The 25968-nt window shown below is 46.5% G+C and overlaps 2 protein-coding genes across 2 annotated transcripts in view; one reads left to right on the plus strand and one right to left on the minus strand.

Annotated features, from left to right (window-relative positions):
* Positions 1-25968, plus strand: part of LOC147459724 (uncharacterized) — a 49815-nt gene that overhangs the window by 8234 nt on the left and 15613 nt on the right. The window lies entirely within an intron of this gene.
* On the minus strand, positions 15164-17367 carry LOC147459725 (uncharacterized). The gene is made up of 4 exons (XM_086509888.1): positions 16954-17367; positions 16693-16884; positions 15978-16560; positions 15164-15866 (listed from the first exon to the last, which is right to left on the minus strand). The coding sequence occupies exons 1-4, from the start codon at positions 17365-17367 to the stop codon at positions 15175-15177; spliced, it is 1881 nt and encodes a 626-aa protein (XP_086366014.1). The 3' UTR covers positions 15164-15174.

Genomic DNA, 25968 nt, shown 5'->3' on the forward strand with positions numbered 1-25968 from the left:
TCGCCCTGGTCGCCTGCTCACCAAAGTAGAGCGCAACTAAAGCACCACAGAAAGGGAAGGTTTGGCTATGGTGTATTCTTTACAAAAGTTTCGTCATTACTTGTTAGGGGTTCACTTCACTATCGTCACGGATCATCATGCGCTACGCTATCTTTTGATTAAATCCCAAGTTGCAGGAAGAGTTTGGAGGTGGCTACTGATTTTCTAGGAATTCGATTTCGAAGTAGTTCTTAGTCCAGGCAAGCGGCATGTCATGGCCGACCATCTCTCTTGCATACATACAGGTGAGCCCGATACTGGGGTTGATGATGACTTTCCGGATAGTCATCTCTTTAAGGTCGACACGACCCCAGAATGTTATAGAGAAGTGTTACATCTACTCTCTACTGGCCTATATCCTGAGAAAGCTTCTCCCTTGCAAAAAAGAAGACTCTTGCTGAAGTCTAGACCCTTCTCTTTGATTGGCAGACAACTCTACAAATCTGGGCCAGATGGTGTGCCGCGCAGGTGCGTCTCCCCTCATGAAGTAGACCACATTTTGGAGGATGCACACAGTGGTCCTACAGGTGGCCACTACCCTGGTCACATCACGACGCAAAAAATCTAACAGACCGGCTTATGGTGGCCCTATATATTTAGCGATGCTATTGCTCATGTCTAGATTTGTGATGTCTGTCAGCGATGTGCGCCCAAGCCTAGCAAGCAATCCAATCGCCCTGTGCAGGTATCTATGGCGTGGTTGCCCTTTGAGCGATGGGGCTTGGACTTTGTTGGTCCAGTTACTGTACCTGCTCAACCTGGCAATCGTAAGTATCTCCTGGTAGCAACGGATTATGCAACAAAGTGGGCCGAAGTGGTGGCTACCATCGACTGTACAGTCGCCACTGTCGCAAAATTTTTGTATGAAAATATTTTTTGCAGGTTTGGGTGCCCTCTGGAAATCAGCAGTGATCGAGGTAGTCATTTCGTCAACGACCTGATCTCCAGACTCCTCACGAACTACAAGATTTTTCATCGCAAATCTTGCTCTTACTATCGTAGAGCAAATGGGCAAGCTGAGAGCACTAACAAAGTGCTATTCGCGCTTCTTAGGAAAGCTTGTCACTTGCATCCAACGTCTTGGGATCAGGCTATCCTCGGCACAGTTTGGGCTTATTGCACCTCATTCAAGGCAACCACTAACTACACCCCCTTCCAGCTAGCTTTCGGTCTAGAAGCAATTGCACCATATGAGTTCAACTCAGGTTCAGAAAGGGTGGGAAGTGTTCGTGTCACAGCGGTGATTGCTTCCGCAAACCTCTCGGCTCTCAATGTTAGAAGAAAGCAGGATGTTAGCTTCACATGCTCTCCAAGCCGAGCAACTTGGTCGCAAAGCGTGGCATGATCGCCATCTCATGAAGCCGAAAATAACGCTGAGAACACTGGTGCTACTCTATCAAGCGAAGTATCTGAAAAAAGCTAAGAAGCCGGTCCCAGCCTGCTGGCAAGGGCCATTCATGGTACAAGAGATTTTGGCACAGGGGGCTGTCCAGTCAGTCACTCTGGAAGGTGTTCCCTTGCCACTGGTAAATGGATCAAGAATCAAGTGCTATCACTTGCCCTGATTATATAGAACTCTAATGATGTTATCCATCCCACCATCGTATGATTGTCCCCTCCTTAGCTCTCTCTCCCACCACCGTATGATTGTCCCCTCCTTAGCTCTCTCTCTGGCTTCCTATTTTTCCCTCTTCTCAAATCTTCCTCATGACAGTTCTCATCTCAGTTGTAGTCAGTCTTATCTTAAAAAATTCCCCTTGTTTCACGGCGTGCATCCATTTTGCTCTCATCTCATTGAGATAAGTGGGTTTTTGGAGTCCTACTATAATCCAACTTTACTGCTCTGTCTCTACTGCCTCTACCTCTCTGTCCTTGTAATTTTTTAAATATACAAAGTTACAGTCTCGTCGGATAGATCTTGGATTTTTTTTGATATTGTTCCTAGGACGTTAAAACCCGCTCTGTTGCATCTCCCTTTCCGTCTCTTATCTTATGGTGCGCTCTCACATACACACATCTCTCTCTTTGCCTTTCTGGTGCGATCTCTTTCTTAACACTCCTTCAATATACTTCAATCTTGATGCATTTCTCCTTTCATTTGATTCTCTGTTCCCTCTCTCTACACATACACGGCAAGTTTGCTTGAACTGTGCGAGTTTCCTCTAACCTTTTTGATAGCCCACATCCTGGTTAATGAGAAGCCCAAATCCTAAAAGAGGAGAAGCATATAAAATTTTTACTCAGGCTACTTTTATCTCTCTATCTCTGTCTTTTCCTTTCTTTCTCCCGCTCACTGCACCCCTTGTCCTAATGTGTCCCATAGTCTCTTATGAAAACCACCTCTCTCCCGACCCTACCCTCCATGTTTGCTTCCCTTTCTACCCTAGAACCTACCCACCCCTTGCCCCCCTAATCTAGCCCTCGCCCCTATCTAGCCCTGGACACCTTTTCCCACCCCTCGCCCCTAGCTCGCCCCCCCCCCGCCCAACCCACCCCTAGCCTTGGACACCTTTTCCCACGCCTCGCCCCCTATCCAGTCCCCCCCCCCCCCCCCCCCCCCCCCCTCCAATCTAACCCCTCGTCCCTACCCAGTTCTCACCCCTCCATATCTACCCCTCGTCCCTACCCATCCCTCGCTCCCCCCTATCTATCCCTCGCTCCTACCCAGCTCCCCTATCTACCCCTCGCCCCCCCCCCCCCCCCAATCTAACCCTCGCGCCCTTGCCCCCTATCGAGTCTTCGTCTCCCTCTCTCGGCCTCGCCCGGCAATATCTACCCTTGCCGTTGCCCAACCCTCTACTTGTCGCCGTTGCCTGTCTACTCCACGCCCCAACCCTTGACCTATCCAAGCAGGGTCCTCCCTCGACCTATTCAAGCAAGCCTGTCTGGCCGTACTGACAACAGGTATATTGGATTCGCTGCACCAACAGCGATCAGTTGGCTGTCTCGCTTCTTGATACTAAATCCTCGACGTCTCTCAGATTTTCACCCTACCACGTTTCTCAGAAGCATAGATCGGGATATTGCTGTTTGCAGAGTTGCAATTGTATTTGAGATAGAGTTGCAGTTGAGTATGAGACACACGGTGATGTGCTGAGAAATGTATGAGCTGGGGATATTTTCTATGTATGCTCTTGGGGACCTTACAAAATCTACTCTGTAGTAAGTTCACTGCTACAAGCTGTTGGGTTTTTGGAAGACACTACTACAGAGTGTAGAGTCAGCAATTAGTGGCTATGGTAGGAGGCAAAAAACTTTTGCCGAGGAAAAGGACTCAACCACAAAAGCAGGTTAATTATGAAACCTAAGCAGAATCAGAACCTAGTAGCCATGGGGTCACGGATATGACGTCCAGTGCTCCATCTGACGAAAGTTACAAAGCATCGACATCAGATGTAGATTCCAGCTATGGCTCAGACAGTGGTAGCGGCTCAAATAGTGATAGTTCAAGCGCACCAGAGAAAAAGAAAGGCATGAGTCACATGATCAGTCAGGAAGTTGCAAGGCCTGAAAAAACAAAACACAAAACAAAGTTTTCACTCAATTTTCACATGCAGTAGCCCAAGCCATCTCTCAGAGATGTGCTCTCACAGGACCAATTGGACAATTTGGGTGTCACATCACTAGCTAAAGCTATCCTTCTTGAGGACATACCTGTGGGCATGGTTCATGAGATGCTGAAATCTTTTCCAAAGGTCAGAGGACACACTTTGACAGCTGCGCATCGAGGACATGCAATGGGGATGACCAACTTTCCCTCCTTGCAGCCGAGTACTAGGTCTTACTCAAAGCTCTCCAAAGTTGATACCATACAGGCATGCCAGGCATTGTTCGAACCCGATCATCCGAACCTGCAGCATCACAAAGCTCTCTTAGCAGTATTCAGATATTACTTTTTAGTGAGAGATGCTCAAGGACCAAAGGGGAAATGGGAAGTACCTACCACGTTCCCACAATGTGATGTTCTTTACTGCTTAATACAGAACATACCTTGTGGGTTTCATCAGATCCTCTTTACATCATTGCAGACCAGGGCGAAAAGGTTTAGAGCACAAGTGCAGTCACCTCAGTCTAGCTTCCAATGTTTTGCCGCGCCACTGTTGACGTGGGTGATAAACATCTGCATCAACCGCCTTGAAATACATGAGGATGCAGCATTGTCATCACGTGCAAAAAGAAAGTCTCTTGGCATAGATGAACAGAAGAACAAACAAAAGAAAAGAGTCAAAGTGGTCAAAGATACGGCAGGGACATTACGATCTCTGCCATTTTCAGAGAGTCAGACTAGGGTGACGCATCCTCCACGATGTTCTTCTACCTCCGTCCCCGTCTCTACAGTCTCTACAGTGCCGGAGGCCGTTCCGAGCGCCGCTGTTCTTGGTACGCCCACTTCTGTTACTGAGGCGGTCTCTCTTCCACAGGTATCTCTCCCCACTGCTCCCATCTATACTACTGCCACTGTTACCACACCATTCTCGGCAGCACCTGTGGTACCCTCATCATTCTCTCCCAACTCCAGCTCACCCACTGAACCTGCTACCACTGTCACCCCGACCACTGCAGTGTCTCTTGGGCACCCTACTACTAATGTCACCCCGACATCGACTGGAGTGCCTCGTGGGCACTCTATACCTCCAGGTGCTACTACTGCTTCTTCTAGTGGAAGCGACTCTACTTTGTTGTTCAAAATCTCCGAAGAGAACCTGCAGGAGTCAAGAAACGCTATTGCAATGATTGAACTTGGTGCAGAGAAATTAGCAGCTACCTACCAGAAGCACTCGGCCACATATGCGGCCATGGAAGGCTGCTTGCGAGTTGTAGAGAGTGCCATTGCTGATAGAGATGCTACCATTTTTGCCTAGCGTCAAGCTCTGCACGTAAAGTCATAGATAATTGATGATCTCAAAGCTCAAATGCAAGGATTTCGGGATACGCTAGTCCAAGGGGACATACAATTTTAGCAGCAGCCTCAGGCTACCATGGGGTACGGGTGGGTTCGTTCAGCTAGATCAGTACAGACGTCTATGGGATATGGAGAGTATAGTCATTGATAGTTAGGGGGAGGTGCACCTTCACAGCAGCAGTTTGACTACTACCCTCAGGGATTTAAACACCCTGGCACCTTTGGCTCCTTACCAGACATGTCATCCTCACAGACGGCTCCCTGTGACGGCTTCGGAGGCGCACATCGACATGGGTGTGTGAGTCGGCGGCCTTAGTGCACTTCAGGCCAGGTTCTCCCATCCGCCGAGCAGCAGGTGGTTGCTCCTTTCGTTGAGCGGCGGGTTGTGGAGGACACTCGTAGAGTCCAGAGTTTTCCCATCGATCTGATGGATCCACCCCCAGATTCTGATACTTCGGGTGCAGCAGTGGCCACAACTCTATCTCTTGGAGACAGATTCAGAGCTCACCATTGTACATATGCAGTACCTAGTGTTTTTCTTTTACAGTTTTTCAGTATTCCTCTTATTGAGACGGTGAGCGGTCTTGTGGCGGGCAACTTGTAGCAGGCTACAGTGTCACTTTCACAGGACACACAGTTAGTACAATTGGTCTGGTCTGGTTCACACTAGACGGACTCTCTGGGCTGGGCAGTGACACGTGGCAGGATACGGACGGTGGTCCACTCAGTTTGGGGATAGACTTAGATGGCTGGCATTTATGAGCCGTTGGTGGCCCTTTATGGTTGTACATATGAGTAGTAGCTGTTGGGTCATCGGATCATCTTCTAGATATATGGTCCAGCGTTGTCGTTTTGAGTAGAGAGTCTATACACATAGCACGTCTTCATCATCCGTGCACATCTGAGCCTCGACACCCCATTGTACCTATGAGTCCTGGGCTCGAGCTGAGAGTGCTGCTACGCCAGAGTTTGTATCAGTTCTTTGAGATAATCGAGTCATATGTTCTGGTCTGCTGTTGTGTCTCTGTGAGCTCAGTTGTTCAATTGTTGTCTATGTTCCTTCGTTTTCAGTCTGTTTAGAGTAAGATTGTCACGCACATTGCACTGAGGAGCACCCACTGTAGAGAGCACGACACACTATCCGTGCTACAGATTGTGGTGGAATCCTAGTTTACATGGCATGGTTGTATGGCCACAATGGCCTTGCATATGCATTTTATCTCATTTTTGCCCCTTAATTAGCTCTTTGGTTGGTGTGGCATATTTCTAGTTGAGGTGGTTCATATATAGATTTTTATGCCACTTGCCATTATTTTTATGATGTGGCACTTTATTAGAGCTAGGTCAACCCATCCTAGGGGGACTCCAATTTTCCACCTTGTTAATTCACTATCCTCCCTCTAATTCTCATTATCCAAGTGTATGAGCATTCTCTTTAGTTATGGACTTATTGTTTTAGGGTCATTCTCTCCCCTCCCCCCCCCCCCCCCCCCCCCTCTCTCTCTCTCTCTCTCTCTCTCTCTCTCTCTCTCTCTCTCTCTCTCTCTAAGTTTGTAAGGCCTCTATCGTATGTTTTCTTTCGCTTGCAAACCGTGTTGGAGAAGGATCTTCTCTTCACCCGAGTTCTACTCCTTTGCCTCGGGCGCACCCCTTGGCGGGCTTGCGTTCACACCAAGGTTGCTTTTTCCCACCTCACGTTGATTGGCCGGCCGCTAAGTGCACCGTCCGCTCTCAATGTGTGAAAAGAGACAGAAGGGGAGGCTCGACAAGCCCTTCTTTCTTGGGATTCCTGTCACTCTTCAAAAAACACGATTAGGAATCGACACGCCCAAGCGAACTTGGGTTCGTGCGACCGCAACAAGCAAAAAAAATTCTTGTGATTCTTTCCTTGAGTGATACAGAACATTGCCAAAGCTCTGATACCAATGTTAGGTGCAGCGGAATGAATGTTTGCGCTTTGCTCAAGATGAGTGCTCCGAACTGTGATCAAGGTTCCTTTTGTTCTTATGGAAGGTAGAGCCTTCCGTTCTTAATGAGAGAATGCTATGATCACAAACAAAGTGAATAGACACTGTGCGTGAAAGTGCATGAGATTGAGAGATAGAGAGAGAAGAGAGATACGACACCAGAGACGTTGTAAAACCTTCCTCCGAAGGCCCCACTCTCGTGGGCGAGAGTGGTCTACTTATGATTGCACAATCTGGTACAAATGGTATGCATGAGATTGATGCAAGTCTAGGCTATGTCGACGATGACGACGGTGATGACGAAGTAAACCTAAGAGCTGAAATCTGCAATCTTTCTACTGCTGTCCAAAAACGCTATGGGCTGAAATCTGCTAATCTTCTATCTGCTGAATTCTGACTCTATGTCGATGACGATGTCGATGACAACGATGCGACGACGACGCTCTGAAAACGCATATGCTGAAATCTGCGTTTTCTGGGCTGAAACTTCAAACCTTGCGGAAACTGATCGTGCGGCGAGGAAATGCTGTGGGAAGGTTAGATCTGCAAGGTTCGGGACTTGATTGTGATGTCTAACTGCTGAAAACTGAAAACGCTAATGTTCCTTGACTTTCCGTCGCGGTAAAGGTGCAAAAGGCCGGGGCTGATGTGCAACCAAAAACGCTAGGGCTGAATTTTGGTCCTTCTGTCGCTCGTCGGGATTCTGCCAATGCAAAAACGCTAGGCTGATCTGCTGTATCTAACTGTTGCTGGGTTGATCTGCCATGCAAAACGCTGGGGCTGATTTGCAATGGAGAAAACGCCAGGCTGTCCTTGGCTGAAAACGCTAAGTCTCCTGCCGGGGGGGGTTCTGCGGAGAAGTTGCCTGTTGAGCGTGGAGCTCCTGTTGCCTCTTCTGCCAAATAGTGCTAGCTCTAGTTTGCTTATATACAAACTTAGCAAAATTTCTCGACCTAATTTTGTTGGAAAGTCACTTAAATTAATAAGTGAAAAATGCCAAAAATAGGTAAATAGGTTAAATGCACTGGAAAATTCCCTGAAGGATTCTGATGGATTTTGATGGGAATGCTTATGATCATGCTGTGTGCAACCAGAGGATATGCATCTATACTAAGTGACTGGGCATGCACGGTCTACGAATAGACTCACAAAAGTGCCAGATCACTTCTAATCTAGACTGATTGGACTGACTGAACCTTGTTATGCTGTAGCTTGTCCACGAAAACATAGGGTTGGGATGTGTCATGTGACACTATCCGCGATTGGCCTGACTTGAAGAATGTTTATGAAGTTAGAAGCTTTTTGGGCTTGTGGTTCATATGGAAATTTGCAGAGTAGGTTCGCCTTTACACTTATTGACCAGAAAGGAGTCCCTTTCTCGTGGGGACCGACAAAGGTGACCGCCTTTCAGGCACTTACGGAAAAACTGACTACCGGACCAGTGTTGGCTTTGCCAGACCTGCAAAAGCCATTCGATGTATATTGTGATGTTTGTGGTCGTAGTGTGGGAGCGGTCTTGATGCAAGAAGGCCATGTGCTTGCTTATGAAGCAAAATGTTTTCAAGGCCAGAATTGGTAGCACAGATTTATGAGAAAGAGCTATTGGCAGCAATCCATGCCACCTACTTAGTGGCGACATTATCTACTCGGAGCCTTTTTAACGTTCTTTACTTATCATCAGAGTCTACGCTAGTTCTTGTCACAGAAACAGCTTTCGGAAAAGTCGGTGCGGTGGGCTAACATCTTGTCACAGTTTCACTGTCAGATTGTCCGTGTTTAGGGACATAAAAACTTAGTGGCAGATGCTTTGTCTCGGAAGCCCCTTGTCTTGGCTATTTCCACGATCCACCATAGAAGCTTCGAGGAAATGGTTGACCAGTACGCGACCGAGCCGGATTTTTCCAATGTGTTTGCTCGGATACAGATTGGGGTGATAGTGCCAGGATATTCTATACGGGATGGCTGCTTGATGAAGAAAACAATGATGTGTGTTACACAGCCGTTCAAGGAAAAGGTTTTGATTGAGTGCCATTGTCCACCTTTTACGGGTCATCGTGGCATTGATACCACCTTGAAAGATGTGGAGCGTTATTTTCTTTAGATCGAGACTCAAAAAGGATATGAACGACTTTGTTCGCAGTTGTTTCGTATGCCGGAAGCCTGAAGGTCAAGTTTGACAGGCATAAGGCACAAGGATTACTACAGCCTTTACCCATTACACCCGCTTCGTTCATTAAAGGATTCCAGAGAAAGAGGAATCAGATGATAGTGCGTCTTAGGGTTCCAATGATTGACTTTGACGTGCCAATGGACAGGGGAAGCGAAAGACGCTCCCCTAGGCCCCAGGGGCACAAGGAAAGAAAGGAAAAAGGGAATCAGTTGGTAGATCAGAACATTCGTCAAACCCAGAATAAGATTTTTGAAGCTGGCCATTACACGAGGGACTTGGACACTTCTTTTGCCAAGGTCCGTGAGGCTTTAGAGAAGCCTCAAGAACGACATAAGAAGGCAGCAGATCAACATCGTCGAGACTTGAAATTAAAGGAAGACGATTGGGTGCTCTTACGTTTTGAGAAAGCACGCCTAAGGAAACGAAAGAGAAAGGAGCGGTTTTTTTTTCCAAAGCTTAGCATAGGTATTATGGCCCTTTCTAGATTAAAGAAAAGATAAATGATGTCTCCTTTCGACTCAAGCTGCTGGATACTTGGAAGATTCACAATGCATTCCATGTGAGTCTCTTGAAACCTTTTAAACGTGAGGTGCCAGTTGATGGAGAGCCTGATGAGCATCCAGAAGTGGAAGAGAGCGAGGAGATACTCGTTCCTGAACAGATTTTGGCACGCAAGGAAAGAAAGATGAAAGGTAAAGTGATTCGGCAATTCTTGGTTAAATTCAAGAACTACTTGGCATTAGATGCGAAGTGGATGGAGGAGGAGGAGGAGGACCTAGCTGATACTCCTCAAATTTTGGAAGTTTACCTTGAAGCATTCGGTTTAGCATCGTTTGCTCCAATAGAACCCCGAACTCAGCAAGCAAGGTTGAATCTGGTGCAGCAGGCTTGCATAAGAGGGGATTCACTCCGCTCCTTTGTCAACATATTACCTCGATTGAATAAGGTCTCTGAAGTCCCCTTTGGGTTTCAGGGATATTGATGGGCTGACAGTATTTTGCTGAATGGCTTTATGAAACGGAATTTCCGAAATTGAATATGATTGATTGTACTCTCTCATTTGACGTGTTTGAGTGCAGGAACTGAAAGACAAAATGACTGCAGCATTTTGGTCTCATAAATCTCTATAGACATGATTGCAATAAGGATTAGTTAATCGGGCATCAGTGAGATCCAGGATGGATCTAGATGCGATTACTAAATACGTTGGTGCTAGTCATGGTGTGAGATTTGTAATGAATTTTTCTGTGATTTGTCATGTGATGTCTTGTGATGTCCTGTGATGTGATGTGACTGTCGTCTTTGTACAAGTACTAGAGGTGCCGTGTCTAGTGCGTCGGTACTTAGAGTAGTGTCTACTGAACCGGTTTATGGCCTTTGAGTGTTTTGCAGGCGTTATCGAGGGCAATTACAATTCTTTCAAGAGGGGGGTATGCCACAAATTGAAGACGTGGCAGTTTTGCCTGGAGACACACGCCCGTGCAATCTGTACGGACGCTGACATGGCAGGTTGTACAGACGCCGTTGATTTTGTGCTGGCAGTGTTGACGTGGCAGCCTGTACGGATTTCTGAGATCTGCGCTGACAGTGCTGACGTGGCAACCTGTACGGATTTGTGTAAATTGCACTAGATTTGGGAATAGTTGCTTTTGAGACTCAATTGCTTCTGAGTTTCATGCTTTTGGGGCTTTGCTTCTAGCATCCTTTGTAATGTTTATAAGTGACCAAAGGGGGCTCACTTCTTAGAGCATCTGGACGCAGAGTCTAAGAGCACCCGCGGGAGTTGTACTTTGCTCAAAGATTAATATAAGAAGAAATACCGAAATGGGCGCCAGTCTTTGGGGCCAATACCTCTAGGCACGGAACTCCGTTGGGCCGTGTCAACTCTCTCTCTCTCTCTCTCTCTCTCTCTCTCTCTCTCTCTCTCTCTCTCTCTCTCTCTCTCTCTCCATTGAAGTTCAGTGATTATGAAGTTTCTGTTCGTGTGTCCAAGCCGGATACACACTCTCTGGGGCACCTGACTTAGGGTCCAATGCTTCTAGGAGTGCAACTCCGCCACTCTGTGTCTCTTTGCTACTGTGTGGTGTTCTCTCTTGTAAGTTCAAGTGTTTGTTGTTTTGAATTAGTTCGAGTGTGTTGTAGTGATTCTACCACCTTGCCGGGGGTTTGCTAGTTACAATGGTATGAGAGCCCAGATGATTGCCTTAGAGCAATTCGATCCGAGAACTGTAGCCATTGATTGTGGAAGCAACAACTCATCTTTTTGATGACGTGGTGACATGTCGACAAAAGACACACACACACACACACACATTCAGAGAGAGAGAGAGAGAGAGAGAGAGAGAGAGAGAGAGAGAGAGAGAGAGAGAGAGAGAGAGAGAGAGAGAGAGAGAGAGAGAGAGATTTTGATTTGATTTGGTATTAACGTCCGCAGGGGGCCATAAATGACCCATGGGACCTGAAAGTGATACATAGTCTCTCCTCACGAGGGTGTATGGTGTGGTGTGTGTTATTCTCGTTTTGTGTTCCTATGAGTGTCTTTTGATGCTCAAGTATGCGGGTGAGGTATGTTCCGAGAGCTGTAGGGGAGGGGTCTGGCTTGGATAATAGGTCCACAAAGGTAGAGCAACCGCTTAGAAGTGGTTGAAAATTAGCCTGGATGTGAGCGTATTCTGGGCATTCCAATGTCACACGTGCTTCATATTCGGGAGCTTGCATTGTACATGATGTGCATATCCGTTTAGAAGCATCAATTTTCAGCCAGGCCTCTGTTTCTATTTTGAGCATATGTGACCTTGTGCGCATCAAAGAGATGGCTCTTCGTGCCATGTGGGACATGGGTGTTCGTATGTGGGCCTGGGCTTCCATTGGGTTTGTGTTATAGGCTTCCCAATACTTTGTGTTGACATGCTTGCAATAGCATTCAAATTTCGAGCGGTGTTGCGTTGTCTTCCACTTGGTGTGGAGGCTATTTAGTAATGCAATTTCAAAATTCAGCATATGTTCTCCCTCCTTGCCCTCCTCAATAAGCATGTCCACATATGCTTCTACATTCCATTTAGCGAACCATTTCTTAATGTCCTGTATGAGGCTCCATGACAGAAATTTGCTTTTTTTTGTCTTTTGCGGTGCACATCCCGTTTCCCATGCAATGTGGGGGATTCGAGTAGTAGGCATCGCTCTGACCTTCATGATATACGTGTACATTTTTTGCAATGCTTTTATTTCTAGTGGTCTCTTGCCTGTCTCCAAGAGTAGCACGGTGTACGGTGTCGTCTTTTTGACCCCCATGTGTCGACATAGAAACTTTTTCTGATTTTTTTCAATTTCATTCCATGTGTGGGCTGAAATGCTTGCTCCCCAGATTTCCACTCCGTAGAGGATGGCTTGCACTACGCATGTCTCAAAAATGGTTCGTTTTATCTCCCATCTTTTTATGCTCCTTTGTGTGCACATGTTTTCAAATTGATAGTACTTGGCATGGCCGATGTCAATTCTATTATGTGCGCATTGTCCCCAAGCATAGTTGCATGGGATGTCAATCCCCAAGTACTTGAAACTGTCGACTTTCTCAATTTGTTTCCCTTGATACATGAGGGGGGCGTGGATATCCATCTTACGAGTCTTTACAATCATGAACTTTGTTTTGTCTACATTGATTGATAGACCCACATTTTCACAAAAAGCAGGTAATGCATCGACCAATTTCTGTAGAGCTGTAATGTCATGGGCGAAAAGAGCCACATCGTCTGCATAGATGAGCATGAGAAGTGTAAGCATCCCGATGGCTGGTTCATCCCCTTCTAGTTGAGGGAGGAAGCTTTCTATTTGATCAATGCATAATCCAAAAAGAGTAGGGGAGAGAGGGCATCCTTGTTTGACCCCCATGTTGCTCGAGAAAGCTTTGGACAACCCTTCGTGTGTTTTTAGTTGATATATGACTTTGTCATAGAGACGTGCTACCGCACTTCTGAGATGCATCGGTACTTTTATGCATTCCATCCTTTTCCATATACCCATTCTCGGGACTGTGTCAAAGGCTTTGGTGAAATCTACAAAACAACAGTATAATGTTTTTCCCTTTAGCCGACTCTCTTCCATTAATACCCTGAGTGAAACAAGGTGATCAATGGTGCTATGTTTTGGTCGAAAACCTGCTTGTTCTTTTGCTCGTTTTCCATTTGTCTCTGCCCATGTGCTTATGCTTTGTTCTAAGATGCTTCCCAAAAGCTTTGCCATTGAAGATCCTACCATAATGGTACGGTAGTTGGTAGGCTGATTTACATCCCCTTTTTTGTAAAGTGCTTTGATCCCGTTCTTTTGCCAATCCTCGGGTAGCCCTTCAACAATGGCTTGGTTTAGCATTCTATGTATCCACTCTCTGGCTCTCATACCTGACCATTTAAGCATTTCTGAGTTCAAGTGTAGTATGTCCGGAGAGAGAGAGAAATGAAATGATATATTAACGTCTACAAAAGACCAAAATGACCTATGAGACTAACTGATTACAATGATGAGTCTAGTACCAAGTCTGGGTACAAACAAAGAAAAATACAAACAAGGAAACTGATAGGAGTGCTACCGACTCCTATGGGTGGTTGGTAGGCTGATCAATGGTATCATGCCATAAAGGTACAAAGTGGGGATAAATGTCACCATGATAAAATATAACAGTAGCATGAAGCCTATCCTGATCGACACTCTGGGTGTCGTGCTAGAATCCTGTGGATCCTCTGCCGCAATCTCCGCCGGTGCTGCGTGGCTCCCCTCCTCATCAGTCGCGGTCGTCTCGATCTCCCTAGCTCTATAGCTCGATCAATGAGAGTACCGTTGGTGTGTATGGGTGGGAACCGAGCTCTGTGATGGTGGTGTCCCCTCTGCCTCTGTGGTACTCAGACTGAAGAAATCTGAGATGCGTCTCTGGGACTGTCTCTATCTTTGCCCACTCAATAGAGCGTCTCTATGTCTCTGTATCTCAAGTAGGAATAATCCGAGACATCTTTGATCCTGGTATCTCATGACTCTATCTAGCGAGTCTAAACCATCTCTGAATAAACAATGAAAGTGTCCCCGTATCTCATAGTAGACTGTGCAGCGACATATGTAGTGAAACTTTGTCAGACTGAAGAAATCTGAGATGCGTCTCTGGGACTGTCTCTGTCTTTGCCCACTCAATAGAGCGTCTCTATGTCTCTGTATCTCAAGTAGGAATAATCCGAGACATCTTTGATCCTGGTATCTCATGACTCTATCTAGCGAGTCGAAACCATCTCTGAATAAACAATGAAAGCGTCCCCGTATCTCATAGTAGACTATGCAGCGACATATGTAGTGAAACTCTGTCTCTGGCTCTGCATGGCATAACTGACATATCCTATTGTCTGTTGGTATGCCTCTGAATCTACCTGTCTCAATCCCAAGCTGGTGTGAAGATGTGCGAATCTGGCCTATAGCACATCGTAACCCATGAGATAGATGTGTGTCCATGTAACTGGGCCGTGTGACAAATCCGTCTGTCGTGAGTTGGAGAAGATGCTCTCTATAGCATAGTTTTTCCATACGTCAATCACACGTCGGACGCACACGGGTACGGAAGTACGGAATAAGTACGGATCAGACCACCCAAAATTCCACACGTCAGTCTTAGGATGCTACATAGTAATTGTAGAAATACTTACTGCACCACCATGTTTAAAACTTTATAAGTTTATAGATAGACAAAAGTTAAAACTTAAAACCATAGAAACTTTAGAAATTAAAAGTGGACTGAGGACTCTGGAGAGTCGAGACTGGAGAGAATCAAGATGGTGCCTCAGACCTCTAAGTAATGATTGATAAAGTAACCTCCAAACAGAAAGGAGTCAAGAGTCAGGACAATAGAAGCAAGCCAAAAACATTCAGGAATCAGGAGTGTAGTCTTCTGAAGGCTGAATCCAAAACATAAGTAGGGAGGCGAGACTAGAGGCTAGAATCTAAACTGTAGACTCTAGAGTCAACAGTGAATAAAACACCATACGGGTAACGGCATGCCGCATAAGTAAATGTCAAAAACCTTGGTCCAGACTCCATAAGCAGGCGGCCAGGCACAGTGAGCTCTAACTCTCACCATAGCTCACATCCTCATCGTCATAAGCAGCATCATCTTCCTCCTCGTCCTCGTCCTCATCCTCATCCTCATCCTCATCACCACCAACTGAGCATGATGCTCCAATATGACTGGTCCCAGCAATGGGAATAGGCTCTATCGCATCTGTAGTACTCTCTACAATGGCCTCCTGAATCTCTTGCAAGGCAAGCAAGCGGTCCTCATCTTTTTCCTTATTGAGCATTTCCAATGTGACCTCCATTCTCTCATAGCCGCGCTCTTTGATTTTGGATATGAGCCTCAAGTTCGTGTGTATGTACACAAGCTTCTTTGTATGAGATGGGAGTAGCCTATTTCTTCTCTTGGTATGAATGAGAGAGAAGGTGCTCCAATTTCTCTCACATGGAGAGGCACATGTCCCTTGCGAAAGCACTCTCAAAGCAAGAGCTTGCAAAGCAGGTGTGCAAGCCCCAAAAGTTTCCCACCATTTAACTCCCTCTTGCATCCTCAATGCGTCTTTTGCAATTGGATGAGCAAATGACTTGCTTTCAGCTTTATAAATGTCAAACTCATTAATTAGGGTGCCTTGCAAGGTCAAATCACCCTTGGTGTACCTTTCCAAGAATGTCATCCATCCTTCATGCACCTCGCCATCACTTTCTTGCCCTCTTCCTCGCCATATGGGATGCAACATGTATCCAACAGCATGTAACGATGTGTGCAACATATTCCATCTTTGAATGCATAGATCCCTAATCTCTCTCATCCTTGCAGCATCAATGCCTTGCATGGTTTCAATTTGCTCTACCATGCGATCCGTAAGCTCGTACATAAGCCCCATGGTGGCTCCTTCCCTATCAGCCAAACGGAGAATTTTCAAAATCGGAGCACACATTTTCAAAATCAGCCTTGCCTCTCGCCAAAAGGATGCATTAAACACAATGTTCGAGACCTCAGTAGCCTTTTGAGTCTTGGATCTCTTCATCTTAACAAATTTGTCATCAATCATAAGCTTGCACATACCTTGCATGCATCTCTCATCCACAAGATTGGCCAACATAATAAAGTAGTACGCAAATCGAGTGGCTGACGGCTTGACCAAGTCCTTCTTGCTAAGTTGCCGAAACAATGCCAACACAATAGATTTTCTTGTCACAAATGTGACAATCTTTGTTGCATCCTCAAGCACTTTTCCAACCCAACCAATTCCAACCCAACCAATCTGTCCAATGTCCTCAAACAAAAGGTCCAAGCAATGGCAAGCACATCTGGTAAAAAAAATGTGTTTCCACTCCCTTTCAATCATCTCCCCAGCACCAACACAATTGGTTGCATTGTCCATGCATACCTGCACAACATTTGCTGGGCCAATCTCTCTGATAACCTGTTTGAGATGCTTAAAAATAAATTCCGATGTCTTTGTTTCCCGAGATGTGTCTACAGCTTTCAAAAACACTGACCCATGAATAGAGCATGCAAGAAAGTTAATGATAGGCCTGCGCCTAGTGTCAGACCATCCATCACACACTATAGAGCATCCATATCTTTTCCATTTCTCGCGTACACCCATGATCTCAGTCTTTACGCATTTAACCTCCTCATTCAATTCTGAGGTGCGCAAAGCATGATAAGAGGGGGGAACATACGAAGGACCTGCTTGCCCAATAGCTTTCACCATTTGCAAAAAGTAAGGGCTCCTTACTTTCCATGTAGGAACATCCTCAGCATAAAAAAACCTGCGCAAGGCTTGGTCTGCTTGCTTTCGTGTTTGCAAGCCAAATGCACTCGCCAAACCCCCTTGAGAAACCTTCCTCTTTTTGCTTGAGGACCCCACATTGGACTTGGAAGAGCCACTTACATTAGTTGTTCCCTTAGCATGCGTACTCATTGAAGCACTTCCTTGAGCTTGAGAGGCATCTCCATCCAAATCATTGACCAGTGCATCTACAAAAGCAGCTCTGTCTTCTCCCTCTGGCCTTGCATCTGCATGCAATCTTGTGACGATCTCTACAACATCTGTTGGGGCCTCATCACATGGGCCTCCCACACCATGGCTAGCAATGCCCAAAATATGTGCACGGATACGCAAAGGACCACCGTCCCATGAATGCCCACAAAAATTACATTTACAAGTCCATTTTCCTTTTGGAAGACTCTTCACTTGCTGCACATACTGCCACTCGGGACGCTTGGTTCGGCCCATCTGCAAACTTGCAAAGAATTCGGCTTGGAAGTTTGAACTTGGAAGATGGTGCAACGAGCTTGAGCCTTGCCACTTGGAGTACTGAGCTGGCTGCTGCGCTATGTGTTGGGGGAGAGGTTGGAGGCAAGAGAGAGTGCGACCCGAGGGCGGAGACTCGAGAGAATGGGCGGGCCGCGGGCTGATGTCCAAGCCTCACAAGTTCATACACGCTCTGTGACAGTGTGAGTGTCTTTGCAATCTCTGTATATTCTATGCAGAGACATTCGCCTGTAGACTATACGAGCGTGCGGCCAAAATAATGCAGCCGAAACTTTTTTGCCCAAATTTTTTGCCACGCTGGCTGCAGGTACGAAATCCTCTTCCGTACTTCATCCGTACCCGCACCCGTACAGCAGTACAGCAGGACTTCCGTACGCGAACGAAAAAAACTATGCTCTATAGAAAACCCTCTTCGTACCCAACTCCCGTGCTGTCTCTATCCATGTCCTCTTGCTATCAAGTTGGATAAGATCGTACCGAATGAGTCTAGTAGTCTCCATCCGTGTAAGAGCCAAAGATGGTGCATCAAGAGAATATTGGAAAGGGGGCAGCCTGTCCATGCTGAAACCGTGCCTCTAAAACCATGAGCTCATCTGTGCATACCAACATGATGTATCTCCATGTAATGCTAGCTGTCTAGATGACTCAAGAGCAAGCCTGGCATACCTGTCCCTGGTGGTGTCCCATAAGCTGTGTACAAATGATACTGATCTGGTGAGAGCCTCAACCATAGTTGACACGTACGGTCACGTACGACGGGTACACGTACGAAGACGTGCGGTACTAATCGATATAAAAAAAATTAGACGTACGGTGACGTAACGTACGATGCAAAAAAAAATCATGCGTCTTACACATGATAGATCATATGAGTCATGACATCGACCTTAGTACTTAGTACCAGGGCTAGAAACAAACATTTTTATCTAACCGATCAAAATAAGGGAAAATGTGAGTTTTCAGGTCAAAATTTGAAGCTTTTGCCGGTAATTACACTAAAACTTGTGTAAATTTGCCGGTTTTCTTAGAGGCAAGCTCAAAATCTAACCGGGATTTTATAATTTCAACCGGTTAAAATACACTAGACCCCGGCTTTTTTCTAACACTGCTTAGTACTAAATACTTGTAACTTAAGTCTTACAAGTTAGAACATGAAAGATTTGTCCATGGACATTGGAACAGCAATGTCCGAAGAAAGAAGAATCATGATCTCCAAAGTGGTGGCGGCCATAGTAGATCCGCTACCCAAGCCTTGTCGGACATAGGTCATGGTGGTTTGAGCCAATGCAGCCATTGGGCTCTTGTTCAAATGCAGTCGAGATGCAAAACATTCCCACACCAAAAATCGCCTCGCAAAAAAAAAAAAAAAAAAAAAAAAAAAAAAAAAAAACCCGGACGACTCATGTACGGAACGTACGAGTCGTACGGTACGGTACGGACCGTCCTATACGTCGAACGTGGACAACCCTGGCCTCAACCTCCATAGGTGGGGCAGCCAGCTCCGCTCGTATGATGTCATGTGGGACTGAGGCCTTGGCTCTAATCAGCCTAGAAATCAAGATATCAAGGGTCTCTCCATATTACTCCATCCAGCACTGTCAACAGACGGCCCCCAAACCTGAACCCCGTAGTGCATAACTGAAGCGACCAAAGTGTCGAAAAGCCATAGCTTTGTTCGAGGTTCCTGGAACTGAACCTGCGAACAAATCCTCTCTAAACTGCCTAGGGCTGCATAGGCACGAGTCAATCTAGTGTCTGCTGCCACTTTCAGTGTGAACCTCGGTCCACTAAAGACCACCCCAAGATATGTGTATGCATCAGTGTACTCCATATTGTCCTGCCCATATGTGAAAGTAGGTGCTGATCTCCTAACCCACTGTGGCGTGGTATTAAATACCATGACCTTGGTTTTACCAAGGTTGACAGACAATCCACTATCCTCTGCAAAACTATGCAATGCGTCCAAATGTCTGTGCATACCCTCTGGTGAGTCTGATATCAACACGATATTGTGAGCATATAAGAAAAGAGGGATCCATGTCCTAGCAAGCTGAGCACCTCTATCTCCTCCTCTGTCAATATAATCAGAGACCTCATCAACATACATACCAAATAAAGTAGAGGACAGTGGGCATCCCTGTTTCACTCCGATAGTGGAGTGAACTATGTCAGATATCCCCTCTGATGTGCGTACATGGCCCATCACTGAACTGTACAATGCCATAATCCCCCATATCAGCTCTGTGGGTACCCCCAATTCTATAAGTCGGCGCATCAATCTGGCCCTTGGTACTGTGTCAAAAGCTTTGCGGAAATCCACAAAGCTGCAATATATCCGTCTACCATGTGCTCGACTCTCCTCAATGATAGCTCTGAGTGTAAAGACATGATCTAGTGTGGAGAAACCCCTCCTGAAACTAGCCTGCCCAGGTGCCCGTATGCCCATAATCTCTGCCCAACTGTTCAGCCTATGCTCAAGGATGGATGCATATAAACGTGCCAATGTGTGTCCTACCATGATAGTACGGTAATTCCTCGGCACTGTGGGGTCTCCTGTCTTGAAGATAGGTACAATAGTAGATAATCTCCAAGACTCAGGGAAGCCCTCACACATGACACGGTTGAATAACCGTGCAAGCATCTCTGCCAACAAATCCCCAGCATGTATAATGTGCTCTGCTACCAAACCCTCATGATCCTGTGCCCGTCTGGTCTTCATCCTGTCAATGGCCTCCTTTACCATCTCAGTGGTAAAGAAGGTGCTCGTAGCCGGACATGGCTGTGGTGGATCTGGTAGTGGTGGTTGTCCAGGTACAGTGTATAAAGATGCTGCATACTGCCCCCATATCTCTGTAGAAGTAATCACTGGTGGGGGAGACTGCTCATGGAATAGACGCCAAGCCTCTTCTGAATCTCTACTAAGGAAGAGCTGATATAAATCTTGCTCCATCTGGACCAAGAAAGCTCGCTTCTTCCGTCGCACTAGTCGTCGTGTAGCAATACGAGACTGTCTATAGGTGATCACTCCCAATGTAAGCTCGCCCTGTATCTGGGCTCTACTCTGTCGACACTCCTCATCATACTAGCTGTTCTGAGGCATGTGCCCAGAACGACGTCTCTGACCAGGCTGAGTGTGTGGGTATGCCTCTGTCGCTGCCCCATGTAATGTCACTGTCAGCATAGATGTGATCTCCTCCACTGTGTATACTGGCTCTGATGTGCATAAAAGCCTATGTATCTCCTCTGCATAGACTGAGTCAGTCTTTGGTGTAAAAGTATAGCGTGGATGTCTACCACCCCGTGAGGCCTGAGATGTACTGTACTCAAAGGAGAATGATAATGTCAAAAGTGCATGATCTACTGCTATCCCTACAGGCCTGGGCCCCACTGTGAAATCCTGAATGTGAGATAAAGCTCGGATGTGTCAGAACATAGTCTACAGTGCTGGACCCATGCCTGTGTGGAAAACAAGGAAAACCTGTAGACAGTGGGAAAGTCGGTAAGCCATTCAGTATGGCTAAACTGTGAGTAGTCGTCATCTCCCTCAGGTATCTCCCATACTCTGTGAGTAGTCGTCATCTCCCTCAGGTATCTCCCATACTCTGTATGCTCTCTGTCGTGTGAGCATCTCTCAAGTCCCATCTCCTCTGGCTCTAGCTCTCTAAGCATCTCCTCTGAGGTGTCATAGAAGACCGTCTGTGAGTTGCTTGTACGGGCATTGAAATCCCCCAGGAGTATAATGTCTCCATCTCTGGAGAACTCCCAGATATCATCATCAAGTACAGAGTAAGGAGACTGTCCTCTTGGTGAAGCATATACTGAAGTGCTGGGAGGAAAATAGCATATGGCGATGTACAAGAAACGTCCAGTCTCTGCCCTCAGCCTCACCCACAAGTCTCTGGCCTGATCATCTCTCCGAACTATGTGCAGTAGTGGTTGGAGCTCCTCTCTGAAAAGAACTGCTACACCTCCTGATCCTCTAGTCCCATGCGCAGATCTGGTGCTTGTCCGACAAGCTGTCTCCCATCTGTATCCTGATATGTGCGGCATCAACTGTCCTGGAGCCTGATGAGCCTCTAAGTAGAAAACAACGTCTCTGTCTCTAAATCTATCCTCAAAGGCCCCCACATCAAGTCTATACGAACCATTACAGTTCCAAACCGCCATCCTGAGAGTGGTCCCATAGGTCTCGCACCATCATGTAGAGCGGTGCTCTGTAATCACTACTCGTCCATTTCTGTAGAAAGCTAACTTTCCCTTCTCCCTTGCTGCTATAATCTCTGGCATGACCTCTCTCATATGTGCAAGCTGTGAGAGCGTAAGATCATCTCCTAAAAAGATACTTGTTTTCTTGAGGGTTGGTCTCTTCTTTAAGAAGTCTTTCTTTTCTTCCATGGAGGGAAAGTGCAAAATAAGAGCCCGTCCTTTTGAACTCTGAGTCTCCCCATTACCTTCACTCTTCTTGCCCACTCTCCAAGCTTGTATGTGCGAGGGCTTCTCCACCCCCATCATGGACATGAGGCTCTTCACCTCTTGGTCCACCTTATTTGAATCTTTTAGGCCGGTCACTCTCACGTGTAGAGCGCGTACCCTTCTTCGTTGTTCCTCTTCAAGTGTCTTGTTGATGATGTCAGGTGTAGTCGGGATTTCTTTGCCCTTTCCCTTCTTGACAACTTCAATCCATTTTTGAGCCTCATCCATCTTCTTTTGCGTTTTGGAGAGAACCTCCACCCATGAGGTCTTCTTTTCTCCTTCCTCCTTTACTTCTTTGACTTGTGCTCGTATACTATTCAGCTCATCCATCATTGATGGCTGAATTTCTCCATCTTCAAGGCGTCCTCCCTCTTTGGTTTCGTCGAGTTACTTCCTAAGGGCTGAGAGAGAGAGAGAGAGAGAGAGAGAGAGAGAGAGAGAGAGAGAGAGAGAGAGAGAGAGAGAGAGAGAGAGAGATGAAATGTTATATTAACGTCTTCAAAAGGCCAAAGTGACCTATGAGACCAGAAAGTTACAATGCGGTGTATCTGATACAAAGTCAGATTAACAAAATAAATTGAACTAGGGTAACAAAATATAAATACTGCGGGATCCTAAACTAAGCAGTACAATGTGAAGACAATATGGGAGGGGAGTAGAGATCCATCTTCATCTGCACTCTGGACGACGAAAGAGTATGGCTTGAATCCTTTGCTGTAGCCTCCTTCGAAACTGTGTAGATCCTCTTCTCCATCGGGGTCGTCTAGATCTCCCTAGCTCCAATGCTCGGTCTATGAGAATGCCGGTAGTGCGGGTAGACCTCTCCAGTGTTGGCTGCTCCTCTGTCTGTTCTTCTGGGTATACAATATCTAGTGTAAAGAAATCCGTGATCTGTCTCTGGGGTTGTCTCTCTTCAGCTCTCCTCAGTAAAGTTTCTCTATGCCTGTGTAACTCAAGTAGATAAAGCCCAAGACATCTCTGATCCTCATAACTCATGACCCTAGATAGAGGCCCAAAACCTTCTCTGAATAGACAATGAAAACGGCCTCGTATCTCATAGTACACTGTGCAATGACATATGTAATGTACTTCTGTCTCTGGCTCTAGATGGCATAAGCTCCATATCCTGCTATCTGCTGGTGTCCCTCTGAATCTGTCAGTCTCAATCTCGAGCTGATGTGAGGACGTGCGTATCTGGCCAATGGCACAACGCAAACCATGAGAAAGATGCGTGTCCATATAGCTAGGTCGAATCACAAACCCATCCCCCGTGAGGTAGAGAAGATGCTCTCTATAGAAAGCCATCTTTGTGCCCAACTCCTGTAACGGCTCTATCCATGTCCTCCTCGTGTCCAGCTGGATCAGATCCTGACGAATAAGTCTATTAATCTCTACCTGTGTCAGAGACCTCAAGGGTGCCTGTAGAGAGTATTGAAAAGGAGGCAACCTGTCCATGGTGAAACCATGTGTCTGAAACCATGATGCCATCTGTGCAAACCAGCATGATGTATCCCCATTAAGAGCTAATTGTCTGGAGGACTCTAGAGCCACCTTGGCATATCTGTCTTTGGTAGTATCCCACAGACTGTGTACAAAGGAGACTGATCTGGTAAGCGCCTCAATCTCCATAGTGGGGGCAGCTAATTCCGCTCGAATGATATCATGCGGTACGGAAGCCTTGGCTCTAATCAGTCGAGAGATCATAGATACTAGGGGCTTCTCCATACGCCTCCAGCCATCCTGGCCTATAGAATGTCCCCAAACCTGCACCCCATATAACATAGTAGAAGCAACCAAAGTATCAAAGAGCCATAACTTTGTCCTAGGTTCCTGGAACTGAACCTGCGAACACATCCTCTCCATTCCTCCCAGAGCCGCACCAGCTCTAGTTAGTCTAGTCTCTGCTGCTCTTCTCAAAGAAAATCTTGGCCCAGTAAGGACTACCCCTAGGTAAGTGTATGCATCTGTATACTCCACAATCTCCTGACCATATTTGAAAGTAGGTACTGATCTCCTAATCCATTGCGGTGTGGTGTTAAACACCATAACCTTGGTTTTACCTAGGTTTACATACAATCCACTATCCTCTGCAAAACTGTGTAGTGCATCCAAATGTCGTTGCATACCTTCTGGTGAGTCAGATATCAGCACAATATCATCAGCATATAGCAACAATGGGATCCACGTCCCTGCCAGTTGGGCACTCCTGTCACCCTCTTTGTCAATGTACTCAGACACCTCATCAACATACATACCAAATAGAGTAGGAGACAATGGGCAGCCCTGTTTCACTCCAATAGTAGTGTGAACTGAATTAGATACCCCTTCCGGGGGGGGAGAGAGAGAGAGAGAGAGAGAGAGAGAGAGAGAGAGAGAGAGAGAGAGAGAGAGAGAGAGAGAGAGAGAGAGAGAGAGAGAGAGAGAGAGAGATGAAATGTTATATTAACGTCTTCAGAAGGCCAAAATGACCTATGAGACCAATCTATTACAAAATGGTGAATCTAATACCATGTCTGGGTACAAAAGAACAAGAACAAAGATACTACTACTAGAATCCATCCTCATCTGCACTCTGGATGTCGAGAGAGTATGGCTCGAATGCTCTGTTGTAGTCTCCGTCGATGTTGTGTAGCCCCTCTCCTGAACCGTGGCCGTCTGGATCTCCGTAGCTCCAATGCTGGGTTGATGAGAGTGCCGGTAGTGGTCGAATGAGTGTGGGCCGAGCTTTGCAGTGATGGCTGCTCCTGTGTCTGTCCCATATATAGTGAAAAAAAAAGGTGATCTGTCTTTGGGACTATCTCTCTCTATCTCTCCCCAGTAAAGTGTCTCTATGTCTTGTGTAACTCAAGTAGCTATAGCCCAAGACATCTCTGATGCTCATAACTAATGACGCTAGAGAAAGGACCAAAACCCTCTCGAAATAAGCGGTGGAAACTGCCCCGTATCTCATAATACAGTGTGCAATGACATATGTAATGTAGCTCTGTCTCTGGCTCTAGCTGGCATAAGTGGCATATCCTGTTGTCTGTTGGTATCCCTCTGAATTTACCAGTCTCAATCTTTAGCTGAGGTGTGAGGATGTGCGTATCCGACCAATGGCACACCGCAAATCATGAGACATATGTGTGTCCATGTAGCTGGGTTGAATCGAAAACCCATCTCCTGTGAGGTGGAGAAGATGCTCTCTATAGAAAGCCATCTTCGTGCCCAACTCCTGTGGCGGCTCTATCCATGTCCTCCTGAGTCCTGGTATCCAGCTGGATCAGGTTTTGACGAACGAGTCTAGTAATCTCCACCCGTGTAAGAGACATCGAGGGTGTTTGAATAGAGTACTGGAAAGGGGGGAGCCTGTCCATGGTGAAGCCATGCGTTTTAAACCATGATGTCATCTGTGCATATCAGCATGAAGTGTCCCCCTTAAGAGCTAACTGTGTGGAAGACTCAAGGGCCAGTCTAGCATATCTGTCTCTAGTAGTATCCCACAAGTTGTGCACAAAGGAGATTGATCTGGTAAGCGCCTCAATCTCCATAGGAGGTGTTACAAATTGGTGACATGGCAGCCTGTACACTCATACACACACACCCTGCATTTCCAGGGGGAGTTCCAACTTCCGTGCCTAGAGATATTGGCCCCAAAGACTGGCGCCCCTCTTGTTATTTCTTTTTGTATTAATTTGCAACTCAAAGTCTCAAAGTACAAGCGAGTAGTCGGGACTCACTCTCAGACCCTGTGTCCAGATGCTTTGAGAAGTGAGAGCCCAAACTACTAATATATAGATTTACAAGGGATGCTAAAAGCAGAGCCCCGCTATCATTCGAGCAGAGCTAGCTTCCGCTCCTGCCACAAATTGGTGACGTGGCAGCCGGTACACTCATACACACTCTCCTCGAGGGGAACCCCTGGAAATGCAGGCAGTGACGTGGCAGACTCCGTACAGAGAGGCCCCGCAGAATGCGGTGCAGAATCCGGAAAGTCCGTACTGCTACCATCCCGTAAATTGCGGCGGATTTTACGGCAGGCAGCTTTTGCTTTTGCCTACGCAATTTGAGAGAGAGAGAGAGAGAGAGAGAGAGAGAGAGAGAGAGAGA

The sequence above is a fragment of the Adiantum capillus-veneris genome, chromosome 4, assembly GCF_014529385.1.
Source record: "Adiantum capillus-veneris isolate H3 chromosome 4, ASM1452938v2, whole genome shotgun sequence".
NCBI classification, from domain to species: Eukaryota; Viridiplantae; Streptophyta; class Polypodiopsida; order Polypodiales; family Pteridaceae; genus Adiantum; species Adiantum capillus-veneris.